At 47.8% G+C, this 22067-nt stretch overlaps 7 protein-coding genes and 2 non-coding genes across 9 annotated transcripts; 5 read left to right on the top strand and 4 right to left on the bottom strand.

The window, feature by feature from the left end:
• Position 1: 1 nt before the first annotated feature.
• On the bottom strand, positions 2-1939 carry F4807DRAFT_442515 (uncharacterized protein). The gene is made up of 2 exons (XM_047999477.1): positions 1103-1939; positions 2-1032 (listed from the first exon to the last, which is right to left on the bottom strand). The coding sequence occupies exons 1-2, from the start codon at positions 1622-1624 to the stop codon at positions 388-390; spliced, it is 1167 nt and encodes a 388-aa protein (XP_047850145.1). The 5' UTR covers positions 1625-1939; the 3' UTR covers positions 2-387.
• On the top strand, positions 1922-4419 carry F4807DRAFT_442512 (uncharacterized protein). The gene is made up of 4 exons (XM_047999476.1): positions 1922-2446; positions 2515-2789; positions 2860-3001; positions 3064-4419. Exons 1-4 carry the CDS (start codon positions 2316-2318, stop codon positions 3794-3796), a joined length of 1281 nt encoding a protein of 426 aa, XP_047850144.1. The 5' UTR covers positions 1922-2315; the 3' UTR covers positions 3797-4419.
• A 193-nt stretch (positions 4420-4612) lies between these two features.
• F4807DRAFT_277644 (uncharacterized protein) lies at positions 4613-6679 on the top strand. The gene is made up of 2 exons (XM_047994644.1): positions 4613-6144; positions 6208-6679. Exons 1-2 carry the CDS (start codon positions 5149-5151, stop codon positions 6637-6639), a joined length of 1428 nt encoding a protein of 475 aa, XP_047850143.1. The 5' UTR covers positions 4613-5148; the 3' UTR covers positions 6640-6679.
• A 701-nt stretch (positions 6680-7380) lies between these two features.
• On the top strand, positions 7381-9261 carry F4807DRAFT_277617 (MFS general substrate transporter). The gene is made up of 2 exons (XM_047994643.1): positions 7381-8478; positions 8533-9261. Exons 1-2 carry the CDS (start codon positions 7610-7612, stop codon positions 9056-9058), a joined length of 1395 nt encoding a protein of 464 aa, XP_047850142.1. The 5' UTR covers positions 7381-7609; the 3' UTR covers positions 9059-9261.
• A 202-nt stretch (positions 9262-9463) lies between these two features.
• F4807DRAFT_470976 (FAD/NAD(P)-binding domain-containing protein) lies at positions 9464-11662 on the bottom strand (the record flags this gene model as incomplete). Its single annotated transcript, XM_048002870.1, has 4 exons — positions 10898-11662; positions 10254-10817; positions 10121-10189; positions 9464-10036 (listed from the first exon to the last, which is right to left on the bottom strand). Exons 1-4 carry the CDS (start codon positions 10916-10918, stop codon positions 9464-9466), a joined length of 1227 nt encoding a protein of 408 aa, XP_047850141.1. The 5' UTR covers positions 10919-11662.
• Positions 11663-12018: 356 nt separating this feature from the next.
• On the bottom strand, positions 12019-14012 carry F4807DRAFT_442492 (glutamyl-tRNA amidotransferase subunit A). The gene is made up of 4 exons (XM_047999475.1): positions 13514-14012; positions 13345-13446; positions 12479-13275; positions 12019-12424 (listed from the first exon to the last, which is right to left on the bottom strand). The coding sequence occupies exons 1-4, from the start codon at positions 13761-13763 to the stop codon at positions 12251-12253; spliced, it is 1323 nt and encodes a 440-aa protein (XP_047850140.1). The 5' UTR covers positions 13764-14012; the 3' UTR covers positions 12019-12250.
• Positions 14013-15025: 1013 nt separating this feature from the next.
• F4807DRAFT_t137 lies at positions 15026-15118 on the top strand. The gene has a single exon. It is a non-coding gene; the product is annotated as a tRNA-Asn (tRNA).
• Positions 15119-16051: 933 nt separating this feature from the next.
• Positions 16052-16144, bottom strand: F4807DRAFT_t133. The gene has a single exon. It is a non-coding gene; the product is annotated as a tRNA-Asn (tRNA).
• Positions 16145-17922: 1778 nt separating this feature from the next.
• F4807DRAFT_277500 (glycoside hydrolase family 115 protein) lies at positions 17923-21920 on the top strand. Its single transcript, XM_047994642.1, has 3 exons — positions 17923-18660; positions 18817-20560; positions 20629-21920. Exons 1-3 carry the CDS (start codon positions 18349-18351, stop codon positions 21777-21779), a joined length of 3207 nt encoding a protein of 1068 aa, XP_047850139.1. The 5' UTR covers positions 17923-18348; the 3' UTR covers positions 21780-21920.
• The last annotated feature ends 147 nt before the right edge of the window (positions 21921-22067 follow it).

Below are 22067 nucleotides of genomic sequence, written 5' to 3'. Positions count from 1 at the left end.
GTCAATTTAACGAGCCTTGTAAAATTTGTGTCTTGAACCTTCTACATAATGAAATACCATGCGAAAACCCCCCCTTATAGATGGTGAAGGGGTGACAAGATATGCTAACCAGCGCCCGTTTATTTGTGTTCCCGGTATGAGTACACGTATGATACATCTGCATTATCGTCTACATTAACATGCAATCCATGTAATGAGACAGTCTTTCCTCTGCCCCTCACCGTGCCGTGTCTTCGATCAGCTTCGGCGGTAGTCCTTCCTTCTATTCATTTGTTCGTAGTTCATACAGTTTCCAGACTTCTCTTTTGATCTCTTCAGGTAGCTACGCAGTTACGCAAGACCACCCCGGTTGATTTAAGCCATACGCTAGGCAGGTAAGCGCCCAACTTACTTCCCAGACCTCGAAACACCAGCCCCGATAACACCAGGCAGCTTCTCCTCGCCGACGTTGAACAACAGACCGATAGCAAAAGCAACTGTACCAACTAAAGCAAGCGTCACGCCGGCGAACAGCCAAAAGGGGGTGCTGATATCGCGCTTGTGGCACGCGGATCCGCCCCAGTGGTACAGTCCCGTGCGGCCCGCGTCGTCGGTCTCGTTCGTGCTCATGCAGCGGCAGGCGAAACACGCGTCCTTGACACCCTCAAGGTTGCCCCACCTGTTCACGCAGTCCCCGTGTCCCGAGCAGCTGTCCGTGGCCGCAATGCAGGCGTTGTGCGAAGTAAAGCAGGAGGGCAGGATGGCGGGACGGGCGGCTAGGTTGGAGGGTTTGGAGGAGAAGGCGTGGAAGGGCTTGGATGGGTCGGAGGGCTTCTTGGAACCGTCCGCGTTGAAGGATGAGTCGGCCGTGGGGATGTCCTTGTTTGCGACCACTTCGGCCATGACCAGCTCATCTTCAAGGACATCTCGGCGAAGGAGGGAGGAGGAGCTGGGGTCGGCGAGGAGGAGGATGGTGGTCTCGAGGGCGCCGGATTTGGCGCCGGATTGGAGGGTTGCGATGTTTTGGCCGAGTTGTTTGATTACGTTCTCATCCTGCTACTTATTAGTCTTACTTCGCTTCTTGATCTAATGTATATAGACGTAGATAGAAGGTGGATAATACCTTAGCAGCATTATATTCGAGATATTGCGTCTTGCCCTTCCAGCACTTGCCGTTCTCCGGGTTAATAGACTGATCAAATGCGCAGCTCGCCTTCTTCCCCTTAACAGACAATTGACTCAATCCAGGAGCCGTAAAAGCAAGGGGTACGCCCGGAAGAGCGGCTTGAAGGTCCTTCTGCTTCCCAGCCGTGACGCCGGAAAACGCGATAACTAGCTGCCTAGGCTCGTTCGCGTCGATCTCTTCGAATAACGGCCGAGGCGTCTTCGCGTATTGGTTGAGGTAGAGTATGGACTCTTCTTGGGAGATCGACTCGGGTAGTTGGCCTAGAGCTGATGGCTGCTCGGATGTACTGAGGCGCTGAAGGAGGATAGCTTGAGCAAGGTCTTGCGGTATTGAGGGAGGGTTTGAGACTGTGGTCTCTTGTTGCTTGATGATATAGACCTCTGCATTTTGGAATTGCTCTTCCGCATTGGCGGTGGCGATGCCAGCTAGAGCTGGTAGTAAGAAGCTCTGCAGCTTCATGTTGTCGAGGCTGAATACTCTGAAGCTGTTGGTTGTGATGAAGATTGCGAAGGCGACGTTAGCTGGAGCTTATGCGATGTGATGCTGTATTTGGTTAAGAGGTTAGGGGATTTGACTGGATGAATATCGGCAAAGTGATGCAGAGATATGTACTTATAGAGTCGTCTGCATGTGTAGCATATGCAATAAACAGGTTATATGTAATACGTGCGTAGGGGATCTGATCAAATGTCCATGGTACATGGCGGGTGGATATGTTTGTTAGGTAATCGGTATAGTAGGTATTCGTACGTAACTGGGCAGGTACTAGTTCTAATTTGGAACGGTCTAATTGGGGGTGTCGAAGTTCTAGAAGCAAATGGTCTATATGGTCTATCGCACCTTCCACGTCTAAAGGCTGCGATTTTACTTCTGCCTTGTCACTTAGACGTTAAAGTCAATTCATTTGTAACCGACTAAAAACTTCCCAAATCCATAACTTGCCTCTGTTCTTCCCGTCGTCCCGATGTCGGGTCGCTATGAAATGGGAACTCTAAGGCGCACCGCAGACCATTTATAACCACGGATACACCCAATTACCTAGTAATTTATGCCACCGATCGCTAAATTTTGACATACAAATCCGAAATCTCGCCAAGTCCCTCCCTCTTTCGGCCGCCAACCTGAGGCGCGCCTCGATCGTCTGCCCACCATGTTCCGACTCTTGCGATCGCGACCGAATCCTTTAACCCTCGCTACTAGAGTTCATGGATCTACCGGTCCTATGCCTCAAGTTATGCAGGTACAGAGGGTAAGGATTCGCCGAAAGTGGTTCAAGCCAAAGTAAGAAACCAGAAACTCGGATACCGTCCGTAGCGCCCATATCGTCCTTACTAATCCATACTGCACAGGAACTTCATACTCGCTGGTTGCATCTACTATATCTGTTACCAAGCCTACGAGGCGTCTATCTTCATGACCCTCTCCGCCTGGTTGGAAGAGCAAGAGAAACACTTAACTAGGAAAGAAAGGGAAGAGATGGAAGAAGAGATGCTCGAACCTATGTTTTTCCCGATCCCCTTCACCACTAGACCTGTCGAATCACCGCCGTACAGAGGTTCGGATCCGGAGTGGCAGACGTTTATCAGGATCAATGGCGATCGGGAGCTGACGAGGAGCATACAAGGTAAGCAAATAGAGACTCGGAAGAGGAAAGGGTAAGAGTACGTTGAATGAATGGCTAATTCTTACATGAGACGATCTCGCCGAGCTTGTTCGCAAAACCGCACTACGAAGCATAGTACTTGTCCAGAGATGTGGTAAGGACATGTCTCTAAGTCGATATTGGCTTCATATCATATATCCCAGCAGACCGCCGCCAACCTTCGTTCAGAAAGGGTATGACCCCTCGCCGCGTCTGGTTCCGTACATAGAAATCCACAATCTAACTTGCTCTATAGGATATCGATAGGTGATGAGGTTGCTATTACGGAGAAACCTATCGACACTACGGCAGCTATCTGGATACGGCGTGCTCTCTGGCCCTATCCGATCACCGTATCATTGTGGAGCTTTACGGGGGCGCTCATGAAACAGAACGTTTCGCACGTCGCCAAGATATTTGGATACGACCCTAATCCCGATTCAAACCCTTCTCTCCAGAAAACTATAAAAGATGTGGAACAGAGGTTGAAGAACACGGTAGCCGAAGCCGACTCTAAAGCATCTAAGACCCCGCCTTCCACGAAGCCCCAAGAAGCCGGTGGTTCATCGGGCGACTCTCCTTCCCCCATCGAGAACAGACCGGCCGGATCATCGCCAACTCCCGAATCCTCGGCTGCCTCTCCCAGTTCTGGAGTGAGTCGTCCCATCCCCGTTATTTCCGGCGTCGAATCCAACAAGCCGAAGAGTGTCAAGGATATATACGGTATAGAATCTACTCAGGAGCACATGAAAGGGCCGTGGATGGCGTTCAAGCAGAAGTTCGGTCAGACCTGGCGACCTATCCAAGGTCTCCCTCCGCGAGGTTCTATCTTCATAAGCGGGCTCGTCGAAATCGCTACACCACGCGCTTATATCACTGTTGATGCCAAAGCGTTCTGGGATCCGAAGACGAAGACGTTCGACACGAAAACGATGACTTTTCGCCTAAGGACAATTCGCATGAAGACGCAATCTCCTGCTAGGTACTAGATCAACGTCTTATTTGCGGATCGGACTACGGCCGTAAGCACATAACTAATGACATTATTGGACTGGGGCCGGCGTTCACGGAAGGAAAGAGGCATAGGATCAAAAATGTATATCCATCCGGTTGGTAGAAGCTGGGGGGGAATTCATTATTGCGTGCATAATGATGCATAATAGGGGCGTTCTCGGCTTGTTAGGTATAATTTGACTTTCTCTTGCGTATAATGGAAGTAGAGAGCGAGCGAGTTTTGAATAAGAGGGCCCACGACTAGTAGATACCATAGAGATAGAACTCAGCAAGTTCTTCCCGCTGGATAGCGAAGGGTTTAGCTAATTCTATACGATTTGCTTCCCGAGAGCTTGAAAGTACGTCAAGGCTTCGAGTCTGTGGTCGTCTCTCTTGCCCTCGTGACCACTTGCCTCCCTACCCAGCCTTCCATCATCATCATAACATTCTTCTGTGGTCTAACTTGGGATTAGGTGTGAAAAAGTCAGGCTAGGGGTATTCATGTTCTTAATCTCATTAACTGGTCAGCCGCATTAGATTTCACAATTGTTTTCTAGTTAATTCTTTACTTTAACCGGTAGTTAGGAAGTTAGGGGTGTGCATTAACACCGAGTAGAGCCATATTTTGTTACGTCTCTATGTACTCGATTTATTAAGAGAGCAAATTCAAGCATAGATACACGTCTCTAACCTAGGTACCCACCTAATTCCAAATACCCCCTGAACGCAAGGCTAGCGTGCCTGCCGCTTTGTCGACACGTTGTAGCTTGTCATCAGATCATACCAATCCTTCCCGTTGACCTATGGAAGATATATCTGCAATATGACGAGTTAATTTGGGCATCGCGTTATACAAAGTCTGACATGGCAGTGGTAATATATAGCATAATAATGCATCCCACCACTCTCATATTATCCTCCCGCTCTCTCCAAAACGCGGAGGACCGTCCTCTATATTGGGTAGCTAGGATGATTGCTTTTTCGATATACGTTGAGATCTGAGGGCCAATACTCTCGTTTGCAATTCAGCCTCGGAATAGCCTGCCAAAGCTAGGTAGGACAATTCAGCTATTGTCGAAGCCTCACTATTGTCAAGGAATGCGAGACGCGGTTGGCTGGACTTCGTTTGCCGTCCCACCTGGGTCGGCGGGAGCTTACAGACATGAGGGGTCAGGGGTTGACTTGAGAGTTTCGGTCCGGATCGGTCGTCCAGGTGTTCGTGTTAAGCCGATCAGATCTTAGAAGCAAGACAGCGGGATCCTGCTGGACTATTCGATGAACAGATATTGTTTGCTCTCCTTGGTTCTAAAATGAAGACAACAGGAGAAGGGACGAGCACGTACGCCATATGCTGTTTAGAATTAGGAGTCTGAGGCTGCGTTCTAATCATTCTGCAGCGGGGGTATATAACCTCGAAGTTCTTACTATACAAGATGACTCGTTCTTCACAATGTCATTCTTTCCATGGTCAGAAAAGTCAGTTTTTGATTTCTTTGTGAAAATGTTTTTGACTTACCTAATTCCAACTTCCGCCACAGGAGGCTTCATATTCTTATCCATCATTGGCTTTGTTATTTATTATATCATAAAACTTTTTCATAACCAACAGTCCAATGCTCTAGAGCAAGTAAGCAGGCACAGTGCCGTTGCTAAATTCGACGTTCTCGGGGAGAACAACCTACTCGATAGGCTCGCCTCCCGAGCTAGACCAAACCAAAGACTGATCTTGGTCTTTGGTATCAACAATTCTTTTACTACCATGGATCAAAATGTCCATAAAAACTTCACCAGATCAGCTCTAAGCGTCATCCTTAGGATGAGTCCACAGAATTGGTTAACTTTCTTTACCATCTCAGAAACGGCCCTCAATGAAGCACTCAGGCTTGATTCAGCCTCTCAAGACTCTGTACCATTGGCAGTCACAGTCCGATTCGTCGTTTTCGCGGCCATGACATACCAGTTCTTCGACGTGAATCTCGGCGGTTCCAACTTCGCTGATGTTGTTGAGGCGACGAATGCGATCAATAATCTCTGGGAACAGTCAAAGAATATCGAAACCATAGGGCCTGAGTTGCGGAACGAACAAGACCACCTTGAGGCTTCTCTAAGACGTCTGCTTCCGAACCATTTCCCATGTAGCTCCGAGCAGCACCCCTTGAACACCATAATCCCAGCGTACGAGACAATGTGGCGCGTGGTGTTGCTAACGTACGTCTCCGCCGGATTCAGAGACATGGACCTAGAAACGACACAGCAATTTCAAGAGGTCATTCGAAATATTCCCGAATGTTTCAACTCGGAACCTAATTGTAATATAATGGACACGGCGATTAATTTTGCTAAGGTAAGCCCAAACCGCATAATCGCGCCTCAAATACCATGTATTTCGCATACTAACTCTCAGCAGGAGGGACTAAGATTGTATCCCCCGACGAAGCGAATCCATCGCGCGGTGCCCAATGGTCAAGATGGCTGGTCCAACGTAAAGGCAGATGTCGAATGGTGTCACAGGGAGAGGCGCATCTGGGGGCCCGACGCCGAGCAATTCCGCCCCTCTCGGTTCCGGAACAATACGGAACACATGGACGAGGCATACATGCCGTTCGGCGCAGGCAAACATAAATGCCCGACGTCAGCTAAGTTCTCCTATCACGCCATAATCATTCTCGTGGTCGCGCTGGCCAAGCGTTTGGGAACGAGAGAAACGGGTTCTAAGGTGGTCTATAACGATCCACGGTGTGATGGAGACGCGAAGGGATTATTGCCTTCGGGTAGGAAGGATATGGACGGTTGGGTCCTCGAGATGAATGGAGTCGAGTGGTTGGGACGCGCGATGTGATGGGTGAGGGGATGAAGAAGACGATTCTTGGGGTAAAGGGTATTTCACCGGCGCCGATTGCTGAAGATGTCTAAAGGACATCATAAGGAAATGAGAAGTGAGCATTGATTCGAAGGAGCAAAATGTATAGTATTAGATATTTCATTCATCAGGTACTTACCTACATAGACAAGAAAACTATTTTTGGACTTAACCCTTACCTTCATTACGCTACCGTTACAATCTGAGACCGGTGAAGGTTTCCATTAGTCTTCGATTTCCCCGGTACCTAATCTCCAGATTCGCTGTTGGATCCCGTTCGTCGATCTTGGCACTGCGGGATGCCCGAGTTTGCGTCGATCTACTGCAGGCCGCTGGCACCGACGCTGCAGATTTGGCTGTTAGTAGCAGCTGGATCCCGGTAACAAAGGATGATTGCCAGCTATTGCGAGACAAGGATTCTCCAAGATTTCGAGCACGCCATTAGCAGCTTACTTTGTTTCATCGTGGCTAAAAAGCTAGCTGAAGCTTGACCGGACTTCTCTTTTTAAAGCCAACAAGCTTTCTAGCTACGGACTGCCGATTATCACTAGGCAATTACCAGTATAGACAGCTTAGCTTCCGCTACCCACCTCAACAATGAAACCATAGTGCATCATTGTTGATTATCGTCGTTAATAGTTATTGTTGGACCCTGTCTTCGTTTTCTTCCTGTTTCAATCCGATCCCCCGATCTACTAGCTTAGCGAGCGAATCATGACAGGGGATACGACCGAAAGCGGAAAGAAAAGCCCTGAAAATGAGCGACACCTAGGCGAAGACGTCGCCGTCGGGATCGAAGATGTTAGCACGATCCCTAAAGGCACGATTGATCCGGTATACGAGGCAAAGGCGAGGGTATTAAATAGAGCGGTAAATTTCTAAAAACCATTCTCTCTAATACTTCTGATCTTTGGTCTAATAGTCAGCATTGTAGATCCAAGACATTGGCATGGGATGGTACCAATGGCAGCTCTTCATAGTCGTAGGGTTCGGTTGGGCATCCGATAATCTTTGGCCGATCGTCACATCTCTCATTTTCACGCCCATTGTAAACGAGTTCCATCCGTCGCGTGGCCCATTACTCAGTCTTGCCCAGAACATCGGCTTACTTGCCGGCGCCATGTTCTGGGGATTCGGTTGCGACGTCTTCGGCCGGAGATGGGCTTTTAACCTGACTCTTGGCATAACCGCCGTATGGGGCATGATAGCTGCCTCCGCCCCCAATTTTGCCGCAATTGGGATATTTGCGGCGTTTTGGTCGTTTGGCGTCGGCGGAAATCTCCCGGTTGATTCTGCTATTTTCCTCGAATTTCTCCCCGCATCTCATCAGTACCTCCTGACGGTTCTGTCTATCGACTGGGCCGTTGCGCAAGTCATAGCTAATTTGATCGCATGGCCCCTATTAGGGTATCGGACATGTCAGCAGACTGACACGGACTGCACTAGAGCTAAGAACATGGGATGGCGCTATTTCATGATCGCGATGGGAGGGCTGACGCTTATCATGTTTGTTCTTCGTTTCTTCTGCTTCACCATCTATGAATCCCCCAAGTACCTCATGGGCAAAGGATTAGATGAGGAAGCGGTGCGCATAGTCCACGAAGTCGCTCGGCGGAACAAGAAAACTTCGGATTTGTCCATCGAAGATTTGACGGCGTGCGAGCCGGAAGGGTATGAAAACCGGGCTACTGCGAGCGACGCCGTGAAGCGCAAGCTGGAAGCGCTTGATCTTTCTCATATCCGGTCCTTATTTGCGACGGGGAAATTGGCATACAGCACGGGCGCGTTGATGTTGGTCTGGGCTTTCATCGGACTTGGGTAAGCGAAGGTCAGACCCCTTTTCTCCCTTACAACTATTAACCTTGCCCACAGTTATCCATTATATAACGCTTTCCTACCGTATATTCAGAGTACGCGCGGCGTAGACTTCGGAGATGGGTCTACCTACATCACGTATCGCAACTCGCTGATTATCGCGGTGCTCGGTGTACCTGGTGCCCTCCTGGGCGGTCTTCTCGTCGAATTGCCTCACTTCGGGAGAAGAGGGGCGTTGAGTCTAAGCACGATCCTGACAGGCATCTTTCTATACTGCTCGACAACAGCGACTAGTTCTTCTAGCTTGTTGGGGTGGAATTGTGCTTATAATTTTACGAGCAACATCATGTACGCCGTCCTGTATGCCTTCACGCCCGAGCTATTCCCTACTAAAGATCGCGGTACTGGGAATGCGCTTACGGCGACGTCAAACCGGATCTTCGGCATCATGGCCCCTATTGTTGCCATGTTCGCGAACCTTCAGACGGCGGCGCCGGTTTACACAAGTGGTGCACTGTTTATTGCAGCGGGACTTCTCGTTGGTACTCTACCTTTCGAATCGAGGGGAAAGGCAAGCCTGTGAATTGGTGCGATGTTACTCCTTAAATTCCCCGTAACGCCTCTGAACGCCTCTAATTATAGGGGTTAACACCTACCTAAGTCGTATAATGCGTTGTTATCAGGTCTTGTACAATTACTTTAGGAAAAAAATGATACCCTCTTTTCTATTGTTTTGGTGAATATGGAAGACCTGGCCCCGGAATTTTCATTGTGACATTTTTCATACTTGCGGTTTGAAACAAGCGGTGATCAAAAGCTGGTCCGTCAGAATGGAGTCCCTAATTGCAGATAAAAATACACCCAAGAACGAATATCACGAAATATAATCTGTTTCTAGATAGTCTACCACGCGCAGGTATATGAGACTTGAAACCAGCCGGTGGAGTAAAGGTATATTTCAACAAATACCCATCCTATCCTTACTCTATCACGCCGTCTTATAATGCTGAGTAAAATCGTACTTCATGTCAAAGAAATTCAGGTACATTCCCTTCTGCTTCTCGAAATCGTTCTCGGCATCTTTACACGCCTGCATGACAGGGTCGCGCTCCAACAGGGTATCCGGGTCGCTGTCCGACACGCGGCGGAAATTGCTCTGAGAGATGGGATCGATGACCGTCTTCCACTTCTCGATCCGCTTCTCGCTGTACAAATCTAGGATCGACTCGTCCGCCTTCCCATCCCAGATCCCCGAGAGGCAGTCGTACAGGCCGCCAACATCGACGAATCCACCCGTGATGCCCATCCCGCCCCACGGGTTGCATAGGTGCGCCGCGTCGGCCGCTAGCAGGATCCGACCTACGCGGAACTTGGGCGCGCAGCGCTGGTGCATCTTATACGGCGACATGTTGATCATCTTGTACTCGCCTGGTTTGGGGTGGCCGGGAAGCATCAGCTCGAATTTCCAGGGTTGCCGCTCTTGCATCTGCTCCCAGGTTAGGCCGGGCGATTCGCCGTACGTCACTCTGTACATCCCGTCTTTCGTGAGCCTGGCTGCCATCTACATATTTCCGTGTAAGTCAGGTTTTTTGTCCAAGTAAATCGCCCTTTTGTTTGTTCTGGAAGCGAGAGAATAGGAACTCACATAAAAATGTTCAGGATGTAAGATGAAATTCGAGTCTTTGAACCCGAACTTGGTGAAATCGTAGTATATCTAGGTAGGCTAAGGTTAGCCTTCTTTGAACGAATCCAATGAATTAGTCATTTCGGGCACATACATTTGTTGCTACGATCTGCCTCTCCCAAGTAAAGCCGGGGTACTCGTCGCCAAAGAGGGATTTCCTAACGGCGCTTCCCGCACCGTCACACCCAACGACGTAGTCGCCATAGATTTTCTTTTTACCTTCTGGCGTTTCTACATCGACCCAGGCCTGTTTCTCATCTTGACCCGTACCGACGACCTTGTGTTTCCAATTAATCTTACCATTGTACTTGGTCAGAAACTCCTCGAGCATCAACTCGTCTAACTGATCCAGGGCTAAACAAGCCATGCGCATGTCTTCGCCGTTCATATTCTTCAGGACCTGGGCGTCCATCCCAGTAATCCAGCTATGGTCCTCGAATCTTCGCCAGGACATCGACGTCGGACTCATACCCCGCCGGCGGATCTCGTCGATGACGCCCGCCCGGCGCAGATCCGGGATGGCGGGGGACCCGTAGATCGCCGCACGCGGCTGCTTATCCAACTCGTGGGATGCTTCAAGGACCTCCACGGAGATCCCATGTTTGGATAGGAGCAGCGCGAGGAGCAAACCCGAGGGGCCAGCTCCCACAATAATAACCTAATAGTATTAGCCAGGACTTCAGAACGGGGGGAGGGGGCAGATCTAATATATGATCAGTCACATATTCCGTACTCTACCTTTTCAAACGGACGCGACATGATTCTCGACAAATAACTTGCTTCTACTTAAGGTCTCTAGAGAGGGGAATTTCTGTGCAACGAGACGAGACGCGGGGGTGAGGTGAGATAAACGTGGTGGTCCATCTTCGGGTAGTTCACTTTTTGGTATCGTCGACCACTTACCTAACTGCTTACTACCCATGTCACTTACCCAAATGTATATCCGAACCCCGACTTTGGGTGAGTGATCGTACACTTGCCGAAGCAATAGGTCGGGTTAATAGGATCGAGCCGATACCCTTCCCCGCAGCCCAGATGCAAGTCCCTGCATGGTCGGAGTTGGAGGCGCACAGTTTCATAACCTCGCGGCAGCCGGCTGAAAGGGCTGATCGCATGCTCATGTCGATCTTTGCGGTGATGTCATTCACCCCTATGAAAAGTAAAGTGAGACACTGGTGTGCGGAGTTTGGTTTTTGTATGTTTTGCCGGATGCTTGCATATTCTGATATTCTGTCTCCTTAATTAGCACAAAGTCGGCAGCCAGGGATTAGAGGGCAGAATACACCTACGTACGTAAGCACCCACAAAAGATGGATTCTGATCGGCCAGGGGCACCACTTTATAATCCTGAGCATCTCTAGTATAACTGGTTCAAGGCAAAATTAGGGTAAAACGATGTACCCCTTATGTCTTTGGTTCTATCAAGACTTTGCGGCTTTGATAACGGGGTCTGAGCCACCAGCAGTTATTTTACCCTCTGATCCCCAGCCGCCAACTTATGAGAGTTAAGGAGATATTTTACAATGGGTTGATTACCATACCCGAGCAAAAGTAACACAGTTGCCAAGCCGTTATTTTGGGGTAAATCATGGTTTAAAAGCTTCGTAAAATATTATTCTGCCGAAATCAAAACTGGGAACTCGAAGGATTGTGGCGTTGACACCTGAGGTAGCGTCACTAACTACCTCCTAGTCTAAGGGGGGTGACCGAGGAAGTTGGGGTAATTTATACTTGCTTTTCTGGAAAATTGCCGGGCACTGCCCCTATTTAGGTATTTTTCCGTGGCGATTTTCTAAATTGTCTCTCCTGATATTTGATTTTAGAGGTTTATCCATCTTGGGCCATAAGTAACCAATCCATTAATAACTGAAATCTATTCTTGCACATGTCAAATTTGCCCAAAGAGGTCTAAAACTCACTTCTGAGTCATGGTAGATTAAGAATATAATCGTGATGGTGATGCGATATACACTAAAGTACCTATGTGATGAAGCTGACTTAATATCGATAGCCACCGCCATCCAAGGTGTCTTGACCCAACTAATCCATTAAGGAGATTGTGAACAAAAACTCAAGAGACTAAATGCATGATTAATGGTATACCTGCCGTTTCCATCCGCCTTCCGCTTCAAATATCTCCCCTACGGCTCTAGAGACTTCCAGCAGGTGTCTATCGTGGTATCTCGGCGCAACCAACGATAAGCCCACCGGTAACCCGTTCTCCCCCTTAAATCCAGGAATGCTCGTTACGGGTGTATGGAGGGCCTAGAAAACATCAATGAGCAATCACCCATAAAATCGTCAGATATCGTAACTTACCGTCCAAATAGCATTGAAAACCGGACTCCCTGTAGTTTCCGTACCTGCGGGAGCTTCGTCTACCACACTCGGTGTAAGGATAGCAGCATACTTGCTGGCGATCTCATCAATCTTAGGTCTTAAAGAAGCAATTTTGTCAAATGCTTCTAGTTGAGCGGCTCGTGAAACCTTAGATTCATTTTCGACGTGATCAACTAGCATAGGTGCTAGTTTATCCTTAGCAATGCGGTACTCGGACAAGAAGGTTGGTCGTCCGTCAGTGCGCAACACTATGCTATGCCATTCCGGCAACTTGTCGAACTCGGGAGGTAATTCAATCTCTTCAACCTCTGCCCCGTGGTCTCTCAGCAGCTTTGCGCCAGCTTCCAATGCGGCAATCGTGCCGGGACCTGCTTGTGGCCATATCATCGTTTTCAGAACCGCAAATTTCGACCCCTTAATCGAGAATTCTCTAGGCGGAGGGACATCATCCTCGAGTTCGAAGACGTCGGCAATCAGTTGGAGGTCGTCTACACTCCGAGAGAAGAAGCCGATCGTGTCGAGGATGAGGGAGTACACCTTCAACCCCTCACGACTGATAGAGTTCCACGTAGGCTTGAAAGCATAGATGCCATTGAATGAACCCGGACGAATGGTGCTTCCACCTGTCTGCGTGCCCAATCCGATTGGTGCTTGGAAATCTCCTACGGCGGCCGCAGATCCGGAGGAAGAGCCACCGGGGGTGCGTGTTACGTCGTGAGGGTTCTTTGTTTTCGGTCCCGTTGTAATCGACGCGAATTCCGTCGTAGTTGATTTACCTGTTTTAATTCAGTATGCGAGCATTCTACCTTTCAATTACTACAGTCTACTAATATATGGAATCTTACCAAGAATCAAGGCACCCGCGTGGCGTAGCGTGATGATGGACGCGGCATCAAGTTTCGGTTCATCACCTTCGTAGATTGGGGAATTGTGCTGTGTTGGCATATCTACGATAATCAGTATCTACCCTTGGTGACAAAGAAGAATGAATAGGTAGGTAATTAGGGGAAACACCTTTAGTATACATGATATCCTTAACTGCGACGGCTACGCCATGTAGGGGACCTCGCTCTTCCGGCGGTATAGAATCAAGTTGCTTTGCTTGCTCGATCACATAATCGGGGTCAAGGTACGCCCAAGCCTGAACAGCTGCGTCTCTTTCCTCGATGCGCGCGAGTAGCGAACGCGCGTACTCTTCAACCGTTAATGAACCATCCTTAAGTTTGGTGAGAGCTTCGGTTGCCGTTAACTGATAAGCCTCCATTTCAGGGGTTAAGCCGATAGAGTAGTTGGATTTGAATCAAGTTCTATGAATATGAATGCGAGATTATATAAAAAAAGCAGTTAGAATCCATTCCCTCTCTCATGGATGAGGTGTCGTTGTAGATAATGGCATAGATAATGGTAGGTAGCTCCTTCTCCGCCCGGCCGGAATCGGAATGGAAGGAACGCTTAGATCGGAATGGCCCCCCACATATAGCCGGATAGGCTCGGGTCGACCCGATAATGCTACTTTCTCAGGTGTGAGATACCAGGTATACAATTGTTTTCCGACTATATATATGCCACATCGCTGATTTGGCATTCTTAGATGGTCCTCAAGCGGATTGTTTAAACAAGAGCAGTTAGTCAATGACCAATGAACAATCATGGGAATTAGTGAACTAAAGTTTACGAAGGCATCGGTAAATACAATTGATAGATTTCTATTATGTTAATTCATGATGTTTATAATCATAAAAATGACTTAGTGGAATCAGAGCATGATAGCGACGAATTTCAAGGCGTGGTTGTTTTCGTGATGTGAAGAACCGAACCATCCTTTCCCACCTGTCCGTAGAATTAGGAAATCACGGATTCTCCTTCTACAAGTAACTACCACCAGGAAGTTGCGATGTGTAATTTCACACTAACGTTGAGTTGAAGTTAAGAAAGTTTGCGGCTCATAGAGGCTGAACCTTAATGCTGTATGTCGATTACGTAATACAAGATCTCCTGAATCGTACGATGTTAACCAACTCTCAGTTGTCAACACCCCCTTCATAGGTAATAAGAGGTTTTTATGCTCGAGCGAATATTGGCTCATTTCACTCAGATTATTAGAAATAAACCCTTACTTTACATGAAGATTCAATTGAGCTTCCCCATCGGCTCAAGTTGTTAAGGCGGCTGTTCGGGACTTTGTTTATAGTCCCATGAAGCTTCTCATTCGAAATTAGCCCTAACTATTATGACCTTCAAGCTTAGAGAGACCGAAAGGAGAAGAATAACGCCAGAGATGTTCTTAGTAAAGCACGCTAAGTGTTGGGAAAAGTGGTGCTTTGACTGGACTGTGTCTGATTAAGGACTCTCGGACATCCGAACGGGGTTACTACGGCTGAATATGCTGTTTGGGGCTTGGCTCCTGGCCTTATAAGCCACTGCAAAAGTCGTTCTTTCCCAACAACGGGTCCCGAATTAGCGATTGGCTAGAGGAGCGCCCACCGCCCGCCCGGGTGAGAGATGTCCTTCATGGATCAATAGCATTCCTCCGTGGCGCAATTGGCTAGCGCGTCTGACTGTTACTGCATCAAACCAGAAGCAATCAGGAGGTTGACAGTTCAAGCCTGTCCGGGGGAGTAGAATATATATTTTTCGCAATTTTTGCTATTCTTTTTGGGTCGAGATACGTGGGAGATCGTATTAGAGGTGTTGAATGCTACAAAATTACGTATAAACTCAGTCAGGCAGCTATGTACCTTCAATTACTTTAATATACCTTTATTCCTTCCTAAACAACATCGCCAAAAGGACATTAAGTATTGGAAGGCATGATTCTTGTGGAATAGTGTGGTTGTTACTTGACAAGTCTTTGACTGTATACGACGTTTCTCAAGATTCCTTAACTTCGGCAAAAATTGAAGGCCCAGTTCCACCAGCAATATTTCTGCTACGAAATGTCTTATTTTTGTGGTAGTGGTGTCCCGCCCCACTGCCGCCCACCTAACTTTGCTCCTTACATAATCTTTGATAATATGAACTCTGAATTATGAGAGGACCTCGGATTAAGTGTCAAGTTGGCACCGACAGCCTTAAGATAATTCATCTGCTTAATATGCCCGGAACATTACAGTTCCCCGACTAAGTCTTCTGTAACAAGTCCGATGTTGTGAAAATGAAAAATTCCAGGTGCTTGAGTTCCTAAGTTCGTGCGGGGGCCAATTGATGATACCGACTGCTCATCTCGCCTAGCGATCATAGACTCTCGGCCGTAAATGTCATTCTATTAGCAACACCCTACTTGTCTCGGGGCTCTTATGATCGTAACAGCTTTGAGCAGCTACTGAACATCAAGTGGACTTTGCCACCAAGGTTTCCTGGTGAGAATAATTGAGTTCTGCCTTTAAACATTTTCATTTCTGCTCGAAGTATCTGAATAGTTGTACGCAAAAATATAGACTGTTGATATCCACTTTATACGCACATATTCAAGTATGATGTAGATGTAAGATAAAAATTTAAAAAACTTCGGGGCAGTTACGGAGCTCCGTAACTACCTTCAGTAGCTCTTTCCTCCCCCGGACAGGCTTGAACTGTCAACCTCCTGATTGCCATCACGGGTGTGAAGTAACAGTCAGACGCGCTAGCCAATTGCGCCACGGAGGAATGCCATTGCTTGATCGAGTCTAGATGATTCGATCGCTGCTTGATTTCCGAGTCATTCAAGCCCCTCATATACCAGGTTTTTGCTAACTCCGATCCTGTACAGGCGGAGATCTCCGAGACCGGGTTAAGAGACAAAACGGGTTAGCGGCTAGCAGTAATTGGAAACTTCGTCTGGTTTAACTTGAGAAGTTTGTTAACTTCTCGACTTGACTATAGGTTAATACCCCCTAGTGGAAAGCTTAGGAACTTGGGCAGCTTTGGTAAAATTCAACTTGGTAGGCCTTCTCATGAGTTGAGAGTTAAAAGTATGTAGCATCCTTATCTGTCGGCAGAAGAGACTAACATGAGAGGCCCATCAGTCATTGAAACCTACCTACACGGATGAGAATTGAGTGTCTAAACTTTACTTTATAAAAAAGGTCTCTACGTAGTTCACTTATGACTAGGTATTTTCGAAATACAAAATCGTATTCAATTTCCTATATACTGTGCGTATGATTATCAAGAGACATATCCAAGTGGTACTACATAGATCAGATACTTTCGTGGTCACGTGGTCACCATACAGCGAGAATGAATTAGATCTCACCAAGACTCATCTCTCACACATCATACTTGACTAGCATGCGGCAACATCACAGCGGACGCATCAGGCAAGCCGCACCTCCTGGGAAAACACTAAATGGGGCGATGTGATCGGACTCTACATGCGGCACGCTCACCGGTTGGCTCCTCTAGACTTAACGAAGAGCGCCGAGATATAAGACGCCATTGTCCAAGGCCTCTTAGAGCGCGATATTATAAGATTCGATGCGGCACGGACCAGTATAGATGGGACAGAGGTACACTTTAGGCTAGATTCTAACGCCCCCACAAGTGTGATAGATGAGGAAGCTAAGAAGAATAGGAGTGCTTTGCCGGAATCGGGACATTTGCCATCTAAGGATTACATCACCTAGATGGCAGACCTAGTTACGAAATTATTACTACAGTTTTGCTCTTGCACATGCTGTCGAAGGTTGAGCCTGCGGCTTGAAAGACACACCTCAGTCAGTAACCTAGTTACCAGACGCTGGATCGCGGCTCGTAGGAGACGGACCAACCTTGATTCGGATGATTACATAGAGCAGTATCACGCCTAGCTAATCCTTCTCGAAGTTCCTAGCAAGCAGAATGTAACAATCGAGTTAGAGCAGATCGACGTGCCATCGCAATCTGTCGACTAGATAGACAATCCGCCTCCATCACGAGGACGACTCCATCAGAAAATTGAATCCATTGGAAGACTACATCTGTAGTTTCGCGAATGATACTAGGGCCATTAGTACGGTTGAGCAGTGGCCCAATCTGTTGGTGTCTGGTGGGACATGTTATCAACTTCTCAACTCTTCTCACAAGGGCCTAGAATATTGAATATTCATACCTATTGATAATGATCTGATACTACTTTCGGTATAAACAGTCAAAGTTTACCTAAGCCTAGACGGATGAAATTCCGGTTAAATATGACAGTTCACAATAGCGTCGAGACTTAAATCCCAGTAATTTATTCCACGAGCAGGCACGATTTACTGAGTTACCTCCTCGTAAGGAATCTCCGCATCTTGCCAATCACGCTAATTACGGTAGACTAGCACTATGCGGGGAAGTTTTGGCGCATTGGCATCTTGCTGTTAGTTTCGCTGTCCCCATCTTAATTCTCACTTCAAATTATCCGCCAACCGACTCTCATCATTCTTGAACTTCTCTAGCTCTTCGTCACGATGCCATAATCATAGGGCCTTTATCCCAATGCGGATTACTATACACGCTATGGTCAATTCAGGCACCTTGATACTCGGCAATCAATCTGATCTTGGGTAGTATTCCCGTTATTGTTTGTACACGGCCTTACCATCTAGGAGATACTACACAATTAAGACATGCAGATGAACCTAGCGGGACAAGTCGACTGTTCCGTATTCACGATGGCGACTCGCTCTAACTATCGGCCAGGGCCTGCAAGGGTAACTTTCCCGGATGGTACCGAAACCAACTTACGCGTACTTATATATTACTCTCATCGTCTCCTTTTCGATTCACGATGTGATCGTACCTCTCGTAGCCTGCTCGTGCTTGAGATAGGCGTAACTAGACTACTCAGTTCCGGCGCAGATATTTCTCCGAGGTAAACCTTCTAGTATTGTTAAATCAAAGCATCAATTATGCGACTGCCGTCTTTAAGATGTCAGTTCCTTGCGGCGGTAATTGGGTTTTCTCCATTCGTAGTCGCCCTTGGACAACAACAGATAATTAGCTTTACCAATAGCGAGGGAGCTTTTCAAATAGCTGGGTCGATCGCCCAACCGCAGATCCTCGTCTCAAGTAACGATTATTGGGGGGTAATTCGAGCGGCCGGTGACCTTGCGAAGGACTTTGGCCGAGTGACCGGAACCAACTTCACTCTGAGCAGTGGGAAAGCTGGAGCTCAACCAGCGGTTTACGAATATAAACCAATTAAGCGGAATTATACTCATGTAAGCTGGTCAATTTTAACCCATGTATTACATTGCATCAAGTAGAAGAAGACTGGTAACTGCTGGTACGGGATACCTACATTCCCGGGCCTCATAACAACAACAACAAGATTTCCCCATAACCATCATCTGCTAACATATCATACATACCTACAGTACGAGGTTAATAATACGCAAAATTTCTACGGTCCCGCATATACTAACCCATCAGCCGAAAGTACGGTCATAATTGCCGGTACCTTAGGACATTCTAAAGTTATAGACGACCTGATTACCGCTGGGAAATTAGATGTTTCTGATATCGAGGGGAAATGGGAATCTTTCACGACCAGAATTGTTCAGGAGCCGATAACCGGTTGTTCGAAAGCTGTAATCATAGCAGGTAGCGATCCTCGTGGCACAATCTTCGGGATATATGATATTAGCGAACAAATCGGCGTTAGTCCGTGGTATTGGTGGGCGGATGTTCCGATCAAGCAATCCAAAGAAATCTACGTCTTGCCGGATAGTAAAGTTCAGGGACCCCCTTCGGTCAAATACCGCGGCTTTTTCATAAACGACGAGCAACCTGGGTTATCGGGATGGGTTGAGTGGAATTACCCGGACACCCCTTACGGAGTCGGGTACAACGCCGACTTCTACGCGAACGTGTTTGAGCTTCTACTTCGATTACGGGCGAATTATCTGTGGCCAGCTCTTTGGGCAACTATGTTCGAGGTTGATGATCCGAGAAGCCAACCACTTGCCGACGCATGGGAGGTTGTTCTTGGAAGTTCACATACGGAGCCGATGATGCGTGCGCAGAACGAGTTCGGGACGTTTTACACTAATGAAGGTCTCGGGCCTTGGGCTTATAATCTGAATAACAAGACGATCGACGAGTACTTCGTTTACGGAGCTCAACGCGCGAAGCCCTACGCTCGGAATAGTTTATGGACTATGGGTATGCGGGGGACTGGGGATACCGCCATAGAAGGGTTAGGTGTAGAATTTATTGTCAGTATGCTAGAAACTCTCGTTCATAACCAACGAGCTATCATCGAAGATGTGCTAGGTGTCAAAATCGAAGAAGCTCCACAACTGTGGTGTCTCTACAAGGAGGTCATGTCATATATACAGCAAGGTTTGACAATCCCGGAAGATATCACCCTCTTATGGGCGGATGACAATTGGGGCAATGTTCGGAGAGTGCCGATCGGAAATGAAACGATACGATCTGGAGGTGCCGGCATCTACTACCACTTCGACTACGTTGGCGACACCAGAGACTACAAGTGGATCAACACGATACAATTAGAGAAGACGGCAGAACAGATGCAGCTTGCATACGCTCACGGTGCCGATCGGATATGGATTGTCAACGTCGGTGACCTAAAGCCTCTGGAGATTCCGCTCACCCACTTCCTCGACATGGCGTACGACATCAATCAATGGGGAATAGATGATGTGGGTAACTGGACTCTTGCCTGGGCAACTCGCGAATTCGGCTCGGAATATGCCTTGGCTATACCAGAAATCCTGACGCGTTTCGGCATGTTCGCCGCAAGGAGGAAGTTTGAATTAGTTGAGCCGTATGTCTATTCGACTATCAATTACAACGAGGGAGATGCGATATTAGGTCAGTGGCAGGGTCTAGCTCAAGATGCGCAAGCAATCTACGACCAACTAGACGAAGCTCTCCAGCCAGCGTTCTTTGAGATGGTTCTTCACCCAATCCTTGGCGGTCAGATCATTCACCAAGTTCATATTGGTGCTGAAAGGAACATGGTTTACGCCAATCAACACCGGACCGCAGCGAATGATATGATCTCTAGAGTTCTGGCTAGTTTCGACGCCGATGCTGATCTCACGATTAGATGGGATAGTCTACTAGACGGGAAATGGAAGCACATGCTAGACCGTAAGTCGATTTACATAATGCTTCTCAACCTTTCTACGACGTTTTTTTGAAGGTTGCTAATTTCTTAGAAACCCACTTCGGTTACGATGGTTACTGGCAACAGCCAATGCGAAATGTTCTTCCAGCCATGGCCTATGTCCAGACTGCGATATCTTCGATAGCAGGCAGTGTGGGGATCGCTGTCGAAGGGTCAAACGCTAGTATTCCAGGAGACGACAAATATCATGCGAATTCGGGGAACACGCTCATGCTCCCGTCGCTGGATCTTTATGGCCCGGTTATACGCTGGTTTGACGTATTTTCTAGGGGTAAGGCTAATTGTGACTGGTTGGCAGAAACCGATTTATCCTGGGTAAAGCTGTCACAGTACAACGGAACGGTAGGACCTGATAATGGTACAGACAGTCGAGTCTTCGTCTCGGTAGACTGGGCAAGCGCACCACAGATTGTCAACAACACAGTAGCCAATATCAACTTTTCAACTAGTTGCGGGCGCGAAGGCTTTTCGAATTGGTACGGTCAACCGATCGTACAACTACCCATCAATTTACGCACAGTTCCGTCCAACTTCACTGTGGGCTTCGTCGAATCTGACGGGCACGTTGCAATAGAAGGGCCGCACTATCAACGTATTTACACACCGTCCAACGCACCACCAGCCCCCGAGATCACATACAAGACTCTGAAAAATTACGGACGCACGCTTGGTGGAGTGACCCTCTGGCCGCAAAACACGCCACCTCAGACGCCCGAGACCGCTCCGGCTCTCGAATACGATTTGTACCTATTTACCAACGTATCTAAGGCCAACGTGACGTTGTACCTTTCGCCGACGCAGAATTATCTATCCGACCAGACGCCGCTGGAATTCGCGGTGTCTCTATTTCCTGCGGGTGCGGAGCAGGCCGAACCGCAGGTTGTCCAATTCGTTGGCGACAGCGTCGGGGCGGACATGCCACCTGGCTGGGGCCGCGCCGTAGCTGATGCTATTTGGGGGCTCGCGCCGGTCCACAATACGACGACGGCGTGGAGTATCGCTCAAGAAGGAGCCTATACTCTTAGGGTCTGGGGACTAGCGCCGAGCGTCATTGTGCAGAAAATCATTGTGGATTTAGGTGGTGTGAGACCGAGTTATTTGGGTCCGCCGGAGAACTTTCTTATGGGGAGAGATGAGATTGGTGTATATAAGCAGACTAGCTTCGCGGATGCATACAGGTAGGGTAAAACCCTATTGCTATCCAGCTTGTTCATTGAACAAATACAAGTGATATCCATGGATAGGTACACTACAATAATATAATGTTTCCTACTAGGTATTCTCAAGTAGGTCTCGTTGTCAAGACTAAATCTACTAGGTATGTAGTACGTCGTAGGTACAGAACAACATCATGCACAATAATCATTTTGGTGTTGACAACAGGTACCGAGGTACTTCTCAGCTACTAGGTTATCTTCGATTGGCTGAAAATTTAATGAAACCAAATTTCCGGGGTACTTGAATTGGTGA

This window comes from Annulohypoxylon truncatum (assembly GCF_022578515.1).
Source record: "Annulohypoxylon truncatum strain CBS 140777 unplaced genomic scaffold F4807scaffold_41, whole genome shotgun sequence".
In the NCBI taxonomy this organism is placed as follows: Eukaryota; Fungi; Ascomycota; class Sordariomycetes; order Xylariales; family Hypoxylaceae; genus Annulohypoxylon; species Annulohypoxylon truncatum.
This window is presented reverse-complemented; position numbering and strand designations above follow the sequence as displayed.